At 42.1% G+C, this 19,187-nt stretch overlaps 1 protein-coding gene across 1 annotated transcript in view; it reads left to right on the top strand.

Moving 5' to 3' along the window:
* The window catches only part of LOC115194927 (actin-binding LIM protein 2), a 69,456-nt gene extending 56,891 nt beyond the window's left edge, over positions 1–12,565 (top strand). The window contains exons 18-21 of the mRNA XM_029754847.1: positions 944–1,010; positions 1,625–1,632; positions 1,804–1,884; positions 8,958–12,565. Of these exons, the coding sequence (XP_029610707.1) occupies positions 944–1,010; positions 1,625–1,632; positions 1,804–1,884; positions 8,958–9,071 (270 nt within the window). The 3' untranslated portion in view covers positions 9,072–12,565. The remainder of the gene's footprint in view (positions 1–943; positions 1,011–1,624; positions 1,633–1,803; positions 1,885–8,957) is intronic.
* Positions 12,566–19,187: the final 6,622 nt, after the last annotated feature.

The raw sequence follows: 19,187 nt of genomic DNA, 5'->3' as shown, positions 1-19,187 counted from the left end.
CATGTTTTACAGCTTTCCTATCAGATTCCATGTAGGCCTATCACTCGTAACCACTCCCTCCACAGATACTGGACTGCAGCAGAAAAAGCGTATTTAGTCTAACCTTAATGATGTGTTATTGCTGCTTATATTTGTTTGTTGATGGATGGTGGTTGGCTAGACAAGAGGGGTGAAATAGCTGAAAGGCTGACTGAGGAAATGTGGACTGTATCAGACCCCAGTAGCGTGCTCCACTGTAGACATGAGTTCTGCAACCTGATTGGCTGTTACAATTCCTGTGGCAGTTGAGACAGAGAGACGATGTATGGCTATGGAGAGAGGTTGCATTTATTTACTGAGCTGAGAATGGAGCAGTTGTTATTCTGAATGTCTGTTTTTTTCTCTTTTTCTCTCTCTTTCTCTTATCTCTCTCTATCTTTCTCTTTTTCTCTTTCTCTCTTTCTCTCTTTTTCTCTCTCTCTCTTTCTCTCTCTCTCTCGCTCCCACACTGAGAAATCCATCACATGTTGAAACCCCAGAGATCCAGTTAGACTGAGACTGAAGCAGGAACCAAACCAGAAAGAATGCCCTCAGCTACAGTAGCTAACCCAGTTCCCACTCAACTCCCTCAATGCATGGTAGCCTTTCTCCACCCAGGTTAGACTCTACAGTCAGACTGCAGTTGTGAGAGTGTGGGGGTAACCTCTCTTGGATTGTAGCTGCCTTCAAAAAGTGACATCAATGTGTATCATTTGTGTGCAATTTATCCTCAAACCAATGAGCATAGGAAAGGAGAGAACAACTAGGCTTCTCTTTGTAACTGTACAGTACCTATATTATGTATGACAATGTACAGTATGGTCTGGAAACTGTCAAATATGTCTGGATCCATTTAGGTGTTTTGACCTTATCTGTTTTTAGTCTTAACCCACTGTGTGTGTGTGTGTGTGTGTGTCCTCCCTAGGAGGTTGCCGACCATGCTGAGGATGAGCCAGACCAGCAGGACTCCCACAGCTGGGGAGGAATGAGAGGTAGGACCTAGATTGCGAAAACTAGATCTGCTAGCTCATTGCTGCCATATTGGAAAAGGGCGGATCTGATAGGATCTATTAGCAGATCTACGATGTAATAATGTTGCAGCTGCACTTTTAATGGGAAGCGGTTCAGGTGGACGAGTTTTCGCTCAAGGGTGCTAAAGCCACATGCCTTCACCATATGAGTTACGTGTGTGTGTGTGTGTGTGTGTGTGTGTGTGTGTGTCGTACACAGCGCTCCAGAGTTGTCTGCCTCAGCGTGCTCTTGCTATTCCTCAGCCAAAGACAGGCAGCACACACAGTGCCATGCTCGTAAATACTTTGTTTCAAAGTGTGTGTGTGCGCGTGCGCGTGTCAGTGGGAGGAAGTTGGTACCAGGCTTTTTTAAAGCCTTTGACATACTGAGTTGGAACGCAATATCTCAGTTATACAAAGAATCACCTTCATTTGCACAGTTCCGTGATTCTCTTTGTTCTGTAATTTATTTGCCTGCTCTGTTATGGTAGTGTTCGTTATTGGCCTCTGAAATACTAACACGGTCATTCATCTGACATATTATTCTCTCTCTCCCTCTTTTCCTCCCTCCTTCCCTCCCTTTTGCTCTCCTCCAGAGTACAAGGTAAGGTTCCGTCAATTGTTGCCAGTGTTTCACATCATATTAGTTTGATGTGCTTGGCAAATATACTGTAGTTAGATGTCTTTGGCTTCATCTTGGTAGATTACATTAGCACTCTACCCAGGATGACTGTAGTGTTAAATAGCTGACCGTGTGTGTGTGTGTGTGTTCCAGGTGTACCCCTATGAGGTGCTGGCTGTGACTCACAGGGTGAGGGTGAAGCTACCCAGAGATGTGGACCGTACCAGACTAGAGGTGAGAGTCCATCATATCGCTCTTTCTTTCTTTCTTTCTTTCTTTCTGCCTCTGTCTTACTCTCCCTCTCTGTCCTGTGAGTCTCCAGTCGAGTCAATTCTTTGGTGATCTTGTGGTGTGGAAACGATCCTAGCATCCCACAGGGAGACTCTTATAATCTCTTATAATCAGCCTGTCCCCTCTCAACCAGTCTATGACCTCTCTACGAACTCCCTACGAACTTTTTACGAAGGCTCCCGCTCTCTGGGAATCTCTCCCTGAGGAGTGGGAACGTCAGTATTCCGAGGTGTGACTGACGCAGGAGGTTGCCCTCTGCGGTCGGGAATGCCGACCTCCGGGCTGGGTTTGGAGTCGGTGAGGTTGGGATGGTGTGTCGGAAGTCGGGAAGCTTGGATTCCAGACTCTGTTTTTCCCACCATTACTCTAGCCTTGACCCTATGTGGCTGGGTTGTGGCTGGCCTGCTCTGCGTTTGACTGTTTGTTCAATTAAGGGCCACATGACTATGGTCGGTTAGTGAGCCAAAGGTTGGAGACACGCTCTCCTAAGTCCTAAAGTGTGACTTTTTTAGATGTACTCTGAATATGTACACTGATCAAAAATATAAACGCAACTTTTAAAGTACTGGTCCCATGTTTCTTGTGCTGAAATTAAAGATCCCAGAAATTTTCCAAACGTGCAAAAAGCTTATTTCTTTACATCGCTGTTAGTTAGTATTTCTCCTTTGCCAAGATATTCCAACCACCTGGCAGGTGTGGCATAACAAGAAGCTGATTAAACAGCACTATCATTACACAGGTGCACCTTGTGCTGGGGACAATAAAAGGCCACTATAAAATGTGCAGTTTTGTCACACAACACAATGCCACAGATGCTTCAAGTTTTGAGGGAGCGTGCGATTGGCATGCTGACTGCAGGAATGTCCACCATAGCTGTTGCCAGAGAATGAAATGTTTATTTCTCTACCAAAGCCGGCTCCAACATCGTTTTAGAGAATTTGGCAGTACATCCAACCGGCCTCACAACCGCAGACCACGTGTAACCACGCCAGCCCAGGACCTCCACATCCAGCTTCTTCACCTGCGGGATCGTCAGAGGGGGGATGAAGAGTATTTCTGTCTGTAATAAAGCCCTTTTGTGGGAAAAAAAAATAATTCTGATTGGCTGGGCCTGGCTCCCAAGTGGGTGAGCCCTCCCAGGCCCACCCATGGCTGCGCCCCTGCACAGTTATATGAAATCCATAGATTAGGGCTCATTTATTTATTTCAATGGACTGATTTCCTTCTATGAACTGTAACTCAGCAAAATCTTTGAAATTGTTGCATGTTGCGTTTATATTTTTGTTCTGCATACTTTACATACGACAAGTCTAATGCAATTTCAGACAGAAAAACAATGTATCACCTCCAAATATCAATAAGCATGATATTTGTTCATTTTGTACACTACGAGCAAGTTATTTCATAATACACGTTTAGCCGTAGTTCTCGTTCAGAGTTGAAGTAATAATGCCATCCACTATGTGTTTGATACTATGTGGACACCACAGGAGGTTGGTGGCACCTTAATTTGGGGAGGACGGGCTCGTGGTATTGCCTGGAGCGGAATTGGTGGAATGGTATCAAACACATGGTTTCCAGGTGTTAGATGCCATTATATCCTCTTTGTTCCGGCCGTTATTATGAGCCGTCCTCCTCTCAGCAGCCTCCTGTGATGGATACAGTACTGTTGGTCAGGGTCATTGCTCCTGTGGTTACTGGCTGTCCTTTCACTAGCCCAGCATTCCTCAGGCCCCAAATGATCTCTCTCTCCATCTAATCATACCATAGTTAACAGTTCCAGGCCCATGTCTCAGTGCTCTTTAGTATACTCAGGCAGAGTTATTGCCATAAACCTTTGAATTGTATTTTTCCTACCATTTTCCATATTCATTTGCAATGTGGTTCAGTGGGAGAAGTCCGCCCCTTTTTGTTCTAACCCTGTCTCTGTGTGTCTGCCTCAGCATATGTGTGTGTGTGTGATTATCCCCCCCTTACAAATGCACACTGGACTACTCTCAGCACATTGTCCCAATGTTGTGAGGGTTGGGTTGGGTTGTGGTAACGTTATCATGGTATTGTGTGAGTGTATGTGCGCTGTTGGCTGGGGCAGACGGGTTACTCCTCTAGCCTCACACTGAGTTATGGACTGCTGATTTATCATGCTGTTTATCTCCCCCTACGCATTCGCCCTGTATGTGTGTGTGTGTGTGTGTGTGTTGGTCTCATTTCAGTGGGTTTAGAATATCTCTACTTGTCTGTGAGTGTGTATGCACTTACTGTATGTGCCACTGTCCACAAATCACATACGTCCTCTTAAATGTGTCAGGCAATGGGTGTGTGTTTGTGTGCGTGCGAGTGCGCACGCGTGTGTGTGTGAGTGCATGTGTGTGTGAGATGGAGTGACTGTTTTCAAATGATAAGTCATCATCTCTCGGGGTGAAGCAACATTATCCAGGCAGTAAAGTTTTTATCTCAAACTGGTGATTTCATTTTTCACTCATACAAACCCCATCTGTGTGTGTAATACCGCGTAGAGTCAGGCCCACAAACTCATGCACACACGCGCACGCACACACACACAAAGATTTATGCAAATCTGCTGTGGAATGCCATTAAACCCACCATATGATCACACTGTGTTTTGCAGTATGTATGTGTGTGTGTGCGTGTGTGTCGATATTTACCAGCGGAACAGACACCCCAGTGGTTTCCCCGTACACAGACAGATAGACAAAGACAGATGCTTCTATTATGTGGATGGATGGTTGTGATTACCAAGAGTTATTAAGTCATTCGTTCTGTGCTTAGAACCGGTGAGACTAACAATGCATGTGGAGATTATTACTAGACATAGTGTCTAATGCAACACCACAACAATGAGTTCCAAATACAGATGCCCTGAGTTGCTTTTGATGACGTAATTGAATGGAGACACTGAGGCTGCACTGATCCTACATCAGTTGTTATCTTAACTACAGTATTAACTACAGTATTTCCCCAAGGCCCTGTTGGTAGTCTAGGTATGGTTTTAGATTTATAGTAAGTGTCTGCCTCTGATTCCAAAGGTTGTAAGTTTGAATCCAGCGATAGAACGTTTTTTTTGAGGGCCTCCCGAGTGGCGCAGTGGTCTAAGGCCCTGCATCGCAGTGCTAGCTGTGCCACTAGAGATTCTGGGTTTGAATCCAGGCTCTGTTGCAGTTGGGCCGCGACCGGGAGACCCAGCGTCGTCCAGGTCAGGGGAGGGTTTGGCTGGCAGGAATGTCCTTGTCCCATCGCACACTAGCGACTCCTATGGCGGGCCGGGTGCAGTGCACGCTGACACTGCCAGGTGTACAGTGTTTCCTCCGACACATTGGTGCGGCTGGCTTCTGGGTTAAGAGGGCATTGTGTCAAGAAGCAGCGCGGCTTGGTTGAGTGGTGCTTCGGAGGATGCACGGCTCTCGACCTTCGCCTCTCCTGACTCCGTACGGAAGTTGCAGCGATGAGACAAGACTGTAACTACCAATTGGATACCACGAAATTTGGGAGAAAATGAGGTAAAAACAATTAAAAGCTATTTGTTTTTGAGATTTTTAACCCTTACCTTAAGTTAATGCCTAACCTTAAGATTTCGGAGTTAATACCTTACATTTACATTAGTCATTTAGCAGACGCTCTTCTCCAGAGCGACTTACAGTAGTGAATACATACATTTCATGCATTATTTTTTGTTTTTGTTTTGTACTGGCCCCCCATGGGAATCGAACCCACAACCCTGGCGTTGCACACACACCATGCTGGCATTGCAAACACCATGCTCTACCAACTGAGCCACAGGGACTACCTAAACTTAACCCTAACCTAATCTTAATCTTCAACACTTAGACATTTGACATTTGTAACAAATTCAAAAATTTGATCGTTGAGAAACATGGATGAACGTCTAATTCTGACGTGAGACTGTGAGAGCTAGTTGCTGTGTGTGTTATACCTCATAGAGCTAGGTCCACAAACACATGTATGCACACACACACACACAAAAGATTTATGCAAATCTGCTGTGGAATGCCATTAAACCCACCATGAAATCTCACTGTGTTTTGCAGTATGTTTGTGTGTGTGCGTGCGTCGATATTTACCAGCAGGACAGACACACAGACACCTTAGTGGTTTCCCCATACACAGACAGACAGACAGACAGACAGACAGACAGACAGACAGACAGACAGACAGACAGACAGACAGACAGACAGACAGACAGACAGACAGACAGACAGACAGACAAAGTCAGATGCCTGTATTATGTGGATGGAGGGTTGTGATTACTAAGAGTAATAATGGCAAATAGAAATCCAATAATGATGGTGTTAAGAGATAGATGGGAGGGGTTGAATGGAGCTGACAGTTGGGAATAATAACAAGATAACTAATGTAAAACATACTGTGTCCGTACAACGTACACTACCATTCAAAAGTTTGGGGTCACTTAGAAATGTCCTTGTTTTTGAAAGAAAAGCACATTTTCTGTCCAATAAAATAACATCAAATTGATCCGAAATACAGTGTAGACATTGTTAATGTTGTAAATGACTATTGTAGCTGGAAACGGCAGATTTTCTATGGAATATCTACGTAGGCGTACAGAGGCCCATTATCAGCAACCATCACCCCTGTGTTCCAATGACACGTTGTGTTAGCTAATCAAAGTTTATCATTTTAAAAGGCTAATTGATCATTAGAAAACCATTTTGCAATTATGTTAGCACAGCTGAAAAGTGTTGTTCTGATTAAAGAAACAATAAAACTGGTCTTCTTTAGACTGAAGATCTCGTACAACGCTGTGTACTACTCCCTTCACAGAACAGCGCAAACCGCTCTAACCAGAATAGAAAGAGGAGTGGGAGGCCCCGGTGCACAACTGAGCAAAAGGACAAGTACATTTGAGTGTCTAGTTAGAGAAACAGCAACAAAGTCCTCAACTGGTAGCTTCATTATTAAATAGTATCTGCAAAACACCAGTCTCAACGTCAACAGTGAAGAGGCGATTCCAGGAAGCTGGCCTTCTAGTAGGGTGTGTGTACCATGTTGCATTCATCTGATGTGATGCCAGCGGTGTCTTGCCCAGATTCCTCCCTTCTCCGCTGGAGATGCCTGGTCGTTATGGAAACTAGTTGATTGACGGTCACACGATGACAGCCCGATTCTATACTGAACAAAAATATAAACATAATATGCAACAATTTCAAAGATTTACAGTTCATAGAAGGAAATCAGTCAATTGAAATAAATTCATTAGGCCCTAATCTATGGATTTCACATGACTGGGCAGGTGAGCAGCCATGAGTGGGCCTTTCTGGGCATAGGCCAGGCCCAGCCAATCAGAATACGTTTTTCCCACAAAAGGGCTTTATTACAGACAGAAATATTCTTCAGCACCCCAGATCCCCCTTCTCAGACGATCCCGCAGGTGAAAAGCTGGATGCGGAGGTCCTGGGCTGGCATGGTTTCATGTTGTCTGCAGTAGTGAGGCCAGTTGGTTATACTGCCAAATTCTCTAAAACGACTTTGGAGGCGGCTTATGGTAGAGAAATAAAGATTAAATTATCTGGCAACAGCACTGTTGGACATTCCTGCAGTCAGCATGCCAATTGCACGCTCCCTCAAAACTTGAGACATCTGTGGCATTGTGTTGTGTGACACAACTACACATTTTTAGAGTGGTCTTTTATTGTCCCCTGCACAAGGAGCGCCTGTTTAATGATCATGCTGTTTAATCAGCTTCTTGATATGCTACACCTGTCAGGTGGATGGATTATCTTGTCAAATGAGAAATACTCACTAACAGCGATGTAAACAAAATTGTGCACAACATTTCAGAGAAAAAACAGATTTTTGTGCATATGAAACATTTCTTGGATCTTTTATTTCAGCTCATGAAAAATACTTTTGGCATTTTGGGAGGTTATAGTATTTGTAATGTGAGCCAAACGGGATAGACAGGGTTGATGTTTGGAAAAGGTTCTGAGGCATGGACTTTGATTTGGTGTGTTAAATCTTTCGATAAAGAACCAGTGACCAATGATATTCTCATGCTGAACACAACAGTAGGTTTTGGGTCACACATGGATGGTAGAATGAGGTTTTATGGTGAAGAAAGTTGCGTAAGAGTAGGCCTATTTGGACCAGAGGATAACGTAAGTATGTTAAGCATTATACAGCACTTATCGCCAATATTCAAATACAAATAATAATCACAAAAGCACAGCTTAAGAGGATAAAGCTCCTAGTAGGCCCAGCCACCCCTTTAGGCCTCAATCTTAGGGGTTAGTGTTGGGGGCAATGTTTAGTTTTTTTTTTTTTTTTTACCTTTATTTAGCTAGGCAAGTCTGTTAAGAACAAATTATTATTTTCAATGATGACCTAGGAACAGTGGGTTAAACTGCCTTGTTCAGGGGCAGAACAACCGATTTTTACCTTGTCAGCTCAGGGATTCGATCCTGCAACCTTTCGGTTACTAGTCCAACGCGCTAACCACTATGCTACCTGCCGCCCCTAAGGAGCAGGTTAGGAGTGGGGTGTGGTGGTGGGGGTGCCATGTTAATGGACCAAAGCACAACATCTGTCACTGTGCTCTCTCTCGCTCTCTCTCTCTCAATTCAAAGGGATTTATTAGCATGGGAAACATATGTTTACATCTCTCTGTATGTGTGTGAGAGAGTGGTGTTGTTACAGGGGCTGAGTGAGTCGACTGCACTCAAGTGCACTTCACAGGACATGGAATCCTGCACTTAAACAGATGGCTAAATGCACTGTCAGTGGTTGATACTGTAGCTACTGACACATTTGTCAGTTTTGATTGTGTGCCCTGATAAAAGTGAACTCTGTATTTGATAGTATATCTCTCTCTCTCACCACTCTTTCTTTCTTTCTTTCTTTCTGTCTTTCTGTCTTTGTCTCTGTGTGTGTCATATTCCCACTATTTTGCTTCCACAGATTGTCGGTCTTGTCATTCTAATGAATATAAACATATTGTCTTGTATTTTTCTCTCTTCCAGAGACACCTCTCCCCAGAGGACTTCCAGCATGTGTTCAGGATGACCCTGGATCAGTTTGACCGCATGGCCCTGTGGAAGAAGAACGACATGAAAAAGAAGGCACGCCTTTTCTAAAGCCAAGTGACTGTAACAGGGAGAAAATAACATCTCTAGTCTACAACGTCTGTCCAGTCTGGAAGAAAGGAAATCAGAGAAAAAACCCATCAGAAATCATCTATATATGCACCGCCATACTACGCTACACCTGCGAAACATAATCTCTGCCAGAATAAGGAAGGGGGAGACATTTTCACAATGTCGCCGTGACCGACATCCATTGTTGAGGCAATGTTCGTCACATATAGCTTTTGTATGCATTGTGGTCTGAATGTTATTTTTATAACCTTTGGGGAGGTGGGGGAGATGCATTTGCATGGCCCGTGACACCACTCCTCCTCTTCCCCTCTCCCTGCCTCTATGTGAGTTCTGCATCCCCCTCCCCCTTCCTCCGCAAAAAGAGAAATAGCAGCTTTTCTAAAATCCTTGTGCAGGCTTTTTTCTCTTTGTCTGTTTCTTACTGGTTCAACGTGTGCCTCTTTTACTGTCTTTATCTCGACTTGGAACAATATCTCTTACTGTTTTTTATCCGTTTCGTTTTCCCCTCTTTTATCGTTCCTGCTATCTGTTTTTCTTACCCTCTCTAAGGTCTCTCTCTCTCACTTGATCTTTCCTTATCTACCGTGTCTCACTTAAGGTCTCTCTCTCTCTGTCATCCCCCCTCCCTCTCTCTCTTACCAACTCGCCTCTTCTCTCCGTCTTTTTCCATCTCATTTTCTTTTCTTTCTTTCTTTCCCCGCAGTAGCCTGTGCTAGCCTCTAACTCACCACAACATAGTCTCATATCTGAACAACAAATGTATCATTTTACAGCAGTGGAGGTTAAGATAGGAAAAGTTTCTTCTCCTTTTTTTAAGTGGGTAGTTTGTTTGATGGCAATGCCATGATTTGTTGATAGAGGGCTGTATCGTACACACGCCACTCATAAATCAGTGAAGATGGGAGTGTTGGGGTTGGATCAGAGCCAACAGCATGAATCATGGTTAAAAACCGTACCATAGGCACAACTGATACCCATAGCAGATGCATAGAGCCTCAGGTTCTTTCAAGTCATGTTGTCAAACACTGCCCTGCCAGACACTTTTACGTAAATCCCTTCCCATCAAAAACCTACATTATTTTTATAAGCTATTTTTGACTCCTGGATGGCTGTCATCCATTTTGTGGAAGTTTTCAGATGTGAGAATCATGGTGTTATGACACCTTTATCATCTGCTCCCCCCTCATTGTCCTTACACTATCTAACACAGACCTGCAGCAGCACTTGAGTATAACAAGTTAAGTCTTGCTTAATGAATTAATAATGACATATTGTGCCATCTATCTATACCTTCTGTGATAGAGAATTAACCCTTTCTATGTTTGTTGTTTGTAAATCATTTGGCATCCACTGCCACATATGTAGTGGAAAAACGTATATTGGCTTTGCTAAGTCTCCAGAAACTCAAACAATAATTCAACCATAAGTGGCATACAATATACATGTGACATACAGCGTACATATATTTGTCTCAGAGTTTGTTATGCAAGCCAAGGTATATATTGCCTCTAGGGCATGCATGCATATGAGAGATTGTTGAGATCATCTACAATGAAAATGTTTAAAAATATTCTCTCTGTGTGCTTGGTTTCTCAATTTTGATCATTTAGGTCCCTCATTTTGGTTAATTATTTTCTGCACATTTTGTAACAACTTTTGTCCAATGAAAAGCCCAATTCAGATGCTTTCGTTTGGTATGTATTTATAGACATTTAAAAAGGGAGGATGAGGAAGGTATCTTTAAATATAATGGCTATAGGGCAGGTGTATTGGAAAATATATGCTAAATATAAATTAAAAATACAATCAATCTGAATAAATATCAAATTAGAGTTTTGCTCCATCTGTTGTCATAAAAGCTCATGTCTCCTGATTTCTAATGTCAATCTGAAATTAAAGCGCTTTATCCAAATCAAATCAAATGTATTTATAACACCCATTTTACGTCAGCAGATGTCACAAAGTGATGATACAGACACAATGGAGTCCACAGTGTATTAAAGTGCTTGAGTGTGCCTCGTTGAATGTGAATGCCGATAATGTTGCAAAATGCATTGTCAAATCTAATGTCTGCTTATATCGAATGATCATTTATGCCGTTTGGAAGAATGATGTGTGTATGGATGTGTGTAAGTTGACCTTTTTGGTTTGTGGATCACTGTTACGACATAATTGTAACATTGAATGAAGGTTGACGTAACATCAATGGTGAGGAGGGCTTTCCCAGAACAGAGATCACAATGGAGGGCTGTTGGGAAAGACTGTTTGTTTTTGTGTTTGAACAGCTGTGGAAACAGTAGTGTAAGCTGAGAAGCAGAAACTAAGGAACACATATCCAGGCCTGAGCTCTGAACTTGCCCTTAGGCACTCACAGATCTGGGATCAGATTCCATTCTCCTAATCCTAACCTTAACTATTAGGGAGGAAATGCATCTTAGTTCAGTCAGTGTCTACACTTAGAAAAAAAGGGTTCTTCGGCTGTCCCCATAGGATAACCTTTTTTGGTTCCAGGTTGAACTCATTTGTCATTTGGGTTCCATGTACTCAACTGAAACCAACAAGGGTTCTTCAAAGGGTTCTCCTATGGGGACAGCCAAAGAACCCTTTTAGGTTCCTGATAGTGTAGGGCCAAGTGCATTCTGTTTTGCTCAAGGGTCAGGCCAGATCAGCAGAGCTCAGATAGCCCAGATACACACCAGGCCAGATTGCACAACCAGAGCCCCGTTCATCATCTCTTTATACAAACAGGCCTACAACTCAGAGGAATCAGCTGTGTGTCTCCCTTACATCAAGGTCAATACAGTGTTGGATTCACAACTTTATTTACGCTTTTGATACAGGAAATCAGAAGGAGCTGCCCAATATACATTTTTTTTGCTTCTGATTTATTTTGAATATAGAGACATAATAACATATCATATTGTCAATGTGTGGCTTCTGTTTTTGCTTGTTTGATTGTAATGGAAGCCAGATATTTATGAATATCCTATGTATGCAGGTATATGTCCATTGCGCCACTATAGTCACAGAAGTGTATTACCATGTTTGTTATAGAATGTCCGGTGAAAATAAGTCTGCCTCATTGCATTAACCCTAATGTTATGGGATGACTAGTCTTTATCAAATATGTTGTTCCTTCAACTTAATGGCTAGGCTTAACGCGAAGCCGTCTCTGTAGCACACAATTAGAATTATACTGACATTGCCGTTATGCAATATGATGATGTTAAAATGAATTTGGTTCTGTCAATCTATTATTTTGCACTGTGTAACCAATGGATACCATATGCTGTGATTTGATGTAGTTGAGGCTCTGTGGAGGATGATGAGAGGACGAAAACATGGGTTAATATTATTCTAATGCTGTAACTAAGCCTTTTGTTTAGATTTTAGCTTTTGTTCTTATTTGGCTTCGCTGGTTTGCAAGAAATACTGATGTCCGTCTTTAAATAAATGTTTCATTCAATACCGTTTCTTTGATGTGTGCTGTGTTTTTATGGTAACTTAACTGGTCAGAATCTTGACTGTTTGGATAGTTGCTTGAGCAGTCAGTGAAAACTCTTGTGTTATTCTCAGACAAACTGAGATGCCTCAGTGGTACCTATCAAATGAGAGTAGCTAACTTTGTATACAGTGGGGGGGGAAAGTATTTGATCCCCTGCTGATTTTGTACGTTTGCCCACTGATAAAGAAAGGATCAGTCTATAATTTTAGTGGTAGGTTTATTTGAACAGTGAGAGACAGAATAACAACAAAAATATCCAGAAAAACGCATGTCAAAAATGTTATAAATTGATTTGCATTTTAATGAGGGAAATAAGTATTTGACCCCCTCTCAAATCAGAAAGATTTCTGGCTCCCAGGTGTCTTTTATACAGGTAACGAGCTGAGATTAGGAGCACACTCTTAAAGAGAGTGCTCCTAACCGCAGCTTGTTACCTTTAAAAAAGACACCTGTCCACAGAAGCAATCAATCAGATTCCAAACTCTCCACCATGGCCAAGACCAAAGAGCTCTCTGAGGATGTAAGGGACAAGATTGTAGACCTACACAAGGCTGGAATGGGCTACAAGACCATCGCCAAGCAGCTTGGTGAGAAGGTGACAACATTTGGTGCGATAATTCGCAAATGGAAGAAACACAAAAGAACTGTCAATATCCCTCGGCCTGGGGCTCCATGCAAGATCTCACCTCGTGGAGTTGCAATGATCATGAGAACGGTGAGGAATCAGCCCAGAACTACACGGGAGGATCTTGTCAATGATCTCAAGGCAGCTGGGACCATAGTCACCAAGAAAACAATTGGTAACACACTACGCCGTGAAGGACTGAAATCCTGCAGAGCCCGCAAGGTCCCCCTGCTCAAGAATACATATACATGCCCGTCTGAAGTTTGCCAATGAACATCTGAATGATTCAGAGGACAACTGGTGAAAGTGTTTTTTGGTCAGATGAGACCAAAATGGAGCTCTTTGGCATCAACTCAACTCGCCGTGTTTGGACGAGGAGGAATGCTGCCTATTACCCCAAGAACACCATCTCCACCGTCAAACATGGGGGTGGAAACATTATGCTTTGGGGGTGTTTTTCTGCAATGGGGACAGGACAACATCACCGCATCAAAGGGACGATGGACGAGGCCATGTACCGTCAAATCTTGGGTGATAACATCCTTCCCCCAGCCAGGGCATTGAAAATGGATCGTGGATGGGTATTCCAGCATGACAATGACCCAAAACACACGGCCAAGGCAACAAAGGAGTGGCTCAAGAAGAACCACATTAAACCTGTTAGGGACAGACATTCCGCTAGCGGAACACCTCACCAATATCCAATGGTATAGAGTGGCGCGAATTACAAATACCTAAAAAATGCAAAAACTTCAATTTTTCAAACATATGACTATTTTACACCATTTTAAAGACAAGACTCTCCTTTATCTAACCACATTGTCCGATTTCAAAAAGGCTTTACAACGAAAGCAAAACATTAGATTATGTCAGGAGAGTACCCAGCCAGAAATAATCACACCCATTTTTCAAGCTATCATATATGTCACAAAAACCAAAACCACAGCTAAATGCAGCACTAACCTTTGATGATCTTCATCAGATGACACTCCTAGGACATTATGTTATACAATACATGCATGTTTTGTTCAATCAAGTTCATATTCATATCAAAAAACAGCTTTTTACATTAGCATGTTTTGTTCAGAACTAGCATACCCACCGAAAACTTCCGGTGAATTTACTAAATTACTCACGATAAACGTTGACAAAAAACATAACAATTATTTAAAGAATTATAGATACAGTACTCCTTTATTACAATCGCGGTGTCCGATTTTAAAATAGCTTTTCTGTGAAAGCACATTTTGCAATATTCTGAGTAGATAGCCCGGCCATCATGGCTAGCTATTTTGACACCCACCAAGTTTGGCACTCACCAAACACAGATTTACTATAAGAGAAATTGGATTACCTTTGCTGTTCTTCGTCAGAATGCACTCCCAGGACTTCTACTTCAACACCCAATGTTGTTTTGGTTCCAAATAATCCATAGTTATATCCAAATAGCTCCGTTTTGTTCATGCGTTCAAATCACTATCCGAAGGGTGACTCGCCGGCGCGTTTCGTGACAAAAAAATTCTAAATATTCCATTACCGTACTTCGAAGCATGTCAAACGCTGTTTAAAATCAATTTTTATGCGATTTTTCTCGTTAAATAGCGATAATATTCCAACCGGGAGACGTTGTATCCGTTCAAACACTGAAAGAAGAAAATGGAGTCGTCACATGCACGCGCACGCCTGTGCCATTGTTCTCAGAAGTACCACTCTCCTGCCATATGAGTTCTGTTATACACAGACACCATTCAAACAGTTTTAGAAACTTTAGGGTGTTTTCTATCCAAATCTACTAATTATATGCATATTCTATTCAGATTAAACCGGGTACGTTTTTTATCCGGCCGTGAAAATACTGCCCCCTATCCCAAACAGGTTAAGGTCCTGGAGTGGCCTAGCCAGTCTCCAGACCTTAATCCCATAGAAAATCTGTGGAGGGAGCTGAAGGTTTGAGTTGCCAAACGTCAGCCTCGAAACCTTAATGACTTGGAGAAGATCTGCAAAGAGGAGTGGGACAAAATCCCTCCTGAGATGTGTGCAAACCTGGTGGCCAACTACAAGAAACGTCTGACCTCTGTAATTGCCAACAAGGGTTTTGCCACCAAGTACTAAGTCATGTTTTGCAGAGGGGTCAATACTTATTTCCCTCATTAAAATGCAAATCATTTTATAACATTTTTGACAAACGTTTTTCTGGATTTTTTTTTGTTATTCTGTCTCTCACTGTTCAAATAAACCTACCATTAAAATTATAGACTGATCATTTCTTTGTAAGCGGGCAAACATACAAAATCAGCAGGGGATCAAATACTTTTTTCCCCCCACTATACATGACAGTCTCTTCTGGTGTGAGGAAAGTTTGTTCCAGACACAACAGACATCCTTATTGGTTAATATCAGGGCTCTCCAACCCTGTTCTCCAACCCTGTTCCTAATCTAGCGTACCTGATTGTAATAATTGTTATTTTATTTATTTATTTTTATTTTGCCTTTATTTAACCAGGTAGGCAAGTTGAGAACAAGTTCTCATTTACAATTGTGACCTGGCCAAGATAAAGCAAAGCAGTTTGACACATACAACAACACAGAGTTACACATGGAGTAAAACAAACATACAGTCAATAATACAGTAGAAAAATAAGTCTATATACAATATGAGCAAATGAGATGAGAAGGGAGGTAAAGGCAAAAAAAAGGCCATGGTGGCAAAGTAAATACAATATAGCAAGTAAAACACTGGAATGGTAGATTTGTAGTGGAAGAAAGTGCAAAGTAGAAATAGAAATAATGGGGTGCAAAGGAGCAAAATAAAATACATTGGGGAAGAGGTAGTTGTTTGGGCTAAATTATAGATGGGCTATGTACAGGTGCAGTGATCTGTGAGCTGCTCTGACAGCTGGAGCTTAAAGCTAGTGAGGGAGATAAGTGTTTCCAGTTTCAGAGATTGTTGTAGTTTGTTCCAGTCATTGGCAGCAGAGAACTGGAAGGAGAGACGGCCAAAGGAGGAATTGGCTTTGGGGGTGACCAGAGAGATATACCTGCTGGAGCGCGTGCTACAGGTGGGTGCTGCTATGGTGACCAGTGAGCTGAGATAAGCGGGGACTTTACCTAGCAGGGTCTTGTAGATAACCTGGAGCCAGTGGGTTTGGCGACGAGTATGAAGCGATGGCCAGCCAACGAGAGCGTACAGGTTGCAGTGGTGGGTAGTATATGGGGCTTTGGTGGCAAAACGGATGGCACTGTGATAGACTGCATCCAATTTGTTGAGTAGGGTATTGGAGGCTATTTTGTAAATGACATCGCCGAAGTCGAGGATCGGTAGGATGGTCAGTTTTACGAGGGTATGTTTGGCAGCATGAGTGAAGGATAGTTTGTTGCGAAATAGGACGCCAATTCTAGATTTAACTTTGGATTGGAGATGTTTGATGTGAGTCTGGAAGGAGAGCTTACAGTCTAACCAGACACCTAGGTATTTGTAGTTGTCCACATATTCTAAGTAAGAACCGTCCAGAGTAGTGATGCTGGATGGGCGGGCAGGTGCGGGCAGCGATCGGTTGAAGAGCATGTGTAAACATCTCACCAGGCTTGAATATGACTCTCACAATATTAACTTATGTAGAGTATCTCAACAGCATGGGATGTTAGGTGAGAAGGACATCTCCAATAAGAATTCTTATTGTAAACTATCTAGGGTTATGACAATAGGGTATTAACTTCAGATGAAATGATTATAGGTTTCTGTTATTGAATCAGGATAAACCATCCCATGCATTATATTAAATTGAAACAATCAATGACTCCACCAAGGCAACATACATAAGGTTCCATATGTGTATTAAAACATTTTCAAACACAAATACATTTTCAGACACAACATCAAAATAAAAAATAATAAACCCCAATGAGTTGTGCACAACCCGTGTCCAAATTATTTCAAGTTTGCTTGACGACACCCAAAAATTACAACACCCAAAAATATCCAGAAGAACCTCACGTTGTGGTTACTCACTACTTAGTAGATATTCCCTCAGCGAAGTATGGCAGTTCCATGCAGGTTTCCTCACAAAGTCCAAGGCAAGCACAGCTACCAATGCAGACAGTACTCCTTAGCCGTAACCGACACGAACTCGTTAAGCTTCCCAAGCAATTATCTCTCGGTGTCACACGATGCTAGGCTAACCTCAAGGCTGGCAAATACCTCCAAGAAGAGACAGTAGCTTCAGTCTTTACTAAGTTTTAACAAAATTATAACAACTCTTTTATAAAATAAAATTGGTATTTCCCTTCATGTCTTAGTAGGTATGGGGTTTTGTTATAGTTCTGTCGTCTTCTTTTATAATTTTTCTTCACCAACCGTCCTAAGGTAAAACGTCCATCCTTTTATCAAGGTCTTTTTCCCTCTCTTTTTTCCCAGGCCTCCCGTTAACCAGGCCAACTCCCATTGGCCACAGCTTAACAAGCGACCTTATTGGTCAAAACTTAAACTTCAAAGTAAACCAAACTATTCACTTATACATTAAATAAAGATTTCTTCAAAAAGCATAATGCATTAACAACACTACAGTTTAGGAGCAATTCAATCATCTTTTAAATATAATACCAATTAATTATAACAAATAAACTCAATACTTGGTTCAAACAAGGGTATTACACATGCATTTAGTTTTACTTGTATTTAAGAGCAGTTGGAGGCCACGGACGGAGAGTTAGAGAATCAGCTAGTTGATATGCTGAATCGGGTCAGTTACGACTGGAGTTGCAGTGAAAAACTACAGTAGGGTAGCTCTCCAAGAATAGGGCTGGAGAGACCTGGTTTATATTCATTTAGTCCAGCGGTGTCAAACTCATTCCATGGAGGGCCTTTTGTCTTCTGGTTTTTGGTTGCTCCTTTCATTTAAGACCTAGACAACTAGGCGAGGGGAGCTCCTTGCTAATCAGTGACCTTAATTCATCAATCAAGTACAAGGGAGGAGTGAAAACCCATAGACACTTGGCCCTCCGTGGAATGTGTTTTGACGCATGTGATTTAGTCTGTCTCTAAATTAAATTAGAACAGGACATCCGGTTTAAACCCAGTGAACAAATATGTAACTTTGTCTAATTTGTTGCTCTGGGACAAAGGAAAGAAGATTTCTGGGTGCAGTCTGGCTACCGAATGATTTTTCCACACTATGAATCTATTATGGTGAAACAGGTGCTGACGAAAGGAAGTGAATCATTGTTGTCATTTGATTCATCATGGTTTCGCATTGCCTGTAGAGTAAATCGGAGTACAGAGTTGAGCAAACTGCCATTCTGTGTTAGTCTATTTATTATCTTGATAAGCCTATATGTTGATAGTTATTATATCAGCTGCCTCAAATCCACTAGACTGGCTATTTGAAAAGCAAAGACCCCCACCCCTTATTATCTGTGATTGGGAAAGCCCTTGTAAGCTACGGCTGCGATTGGCTACTACTCTGTCCATCTCGTCTGTGTTCTTGAAAGCTGGAATAGGCTTCTGTCCCCTCAACCACGGAAAGTAGTGATGGGCATTTCGAGTTTTTTTGGTGAGCCGGCTCATTTGGCTCCGTTCACGTAAAAGAGTCGGCTCATTTTGCTCCCAAACGGCTCTTCGTTCAAAATGCTTAAAAAACAACATAGAACCATGAAATAAATGCCAATCTCCAATGTATAGCACAAAGGGTAGGCTACCATTATGTCAGATCGTGAAATGCACGTTTCAATACAGTTTTACCATGCCAAATTATTAAATGGCCAGCAAAAAAAATAAAATAAGCGTGGACCAGATTGACGCGCTCTCCTCTCCCCACTATTTATTGTTTCTGAGGATTCACCCTCTTTAGATACCGGTAATTATTTTGTAACTTAACTGCAAAAAAAACATTGTTTAGAGCTCAAAAAGCAGTAGTATGCAAATCAGGCAGCCAAAATGAACGTCCCTTTCACCGATGCAATTCGGTTC

This window comes from Salmo trutta, chromosome 5 (genome assembly GCF_901001165.1).
Source record: "Salmo trutta chromosome 5, fSalTru1.1, whole genome shotgun sequence".
NCBI lineage: Eukaryota > Metazoa > Chordata > Actinopteri > Salmoniformes > Salmonidae > Salmo > Salmo trutta.
Note: the sequence above shows the minus strand (reverse complement) of the source record. Positions and strands in the feature narration are given on the sequence as shown.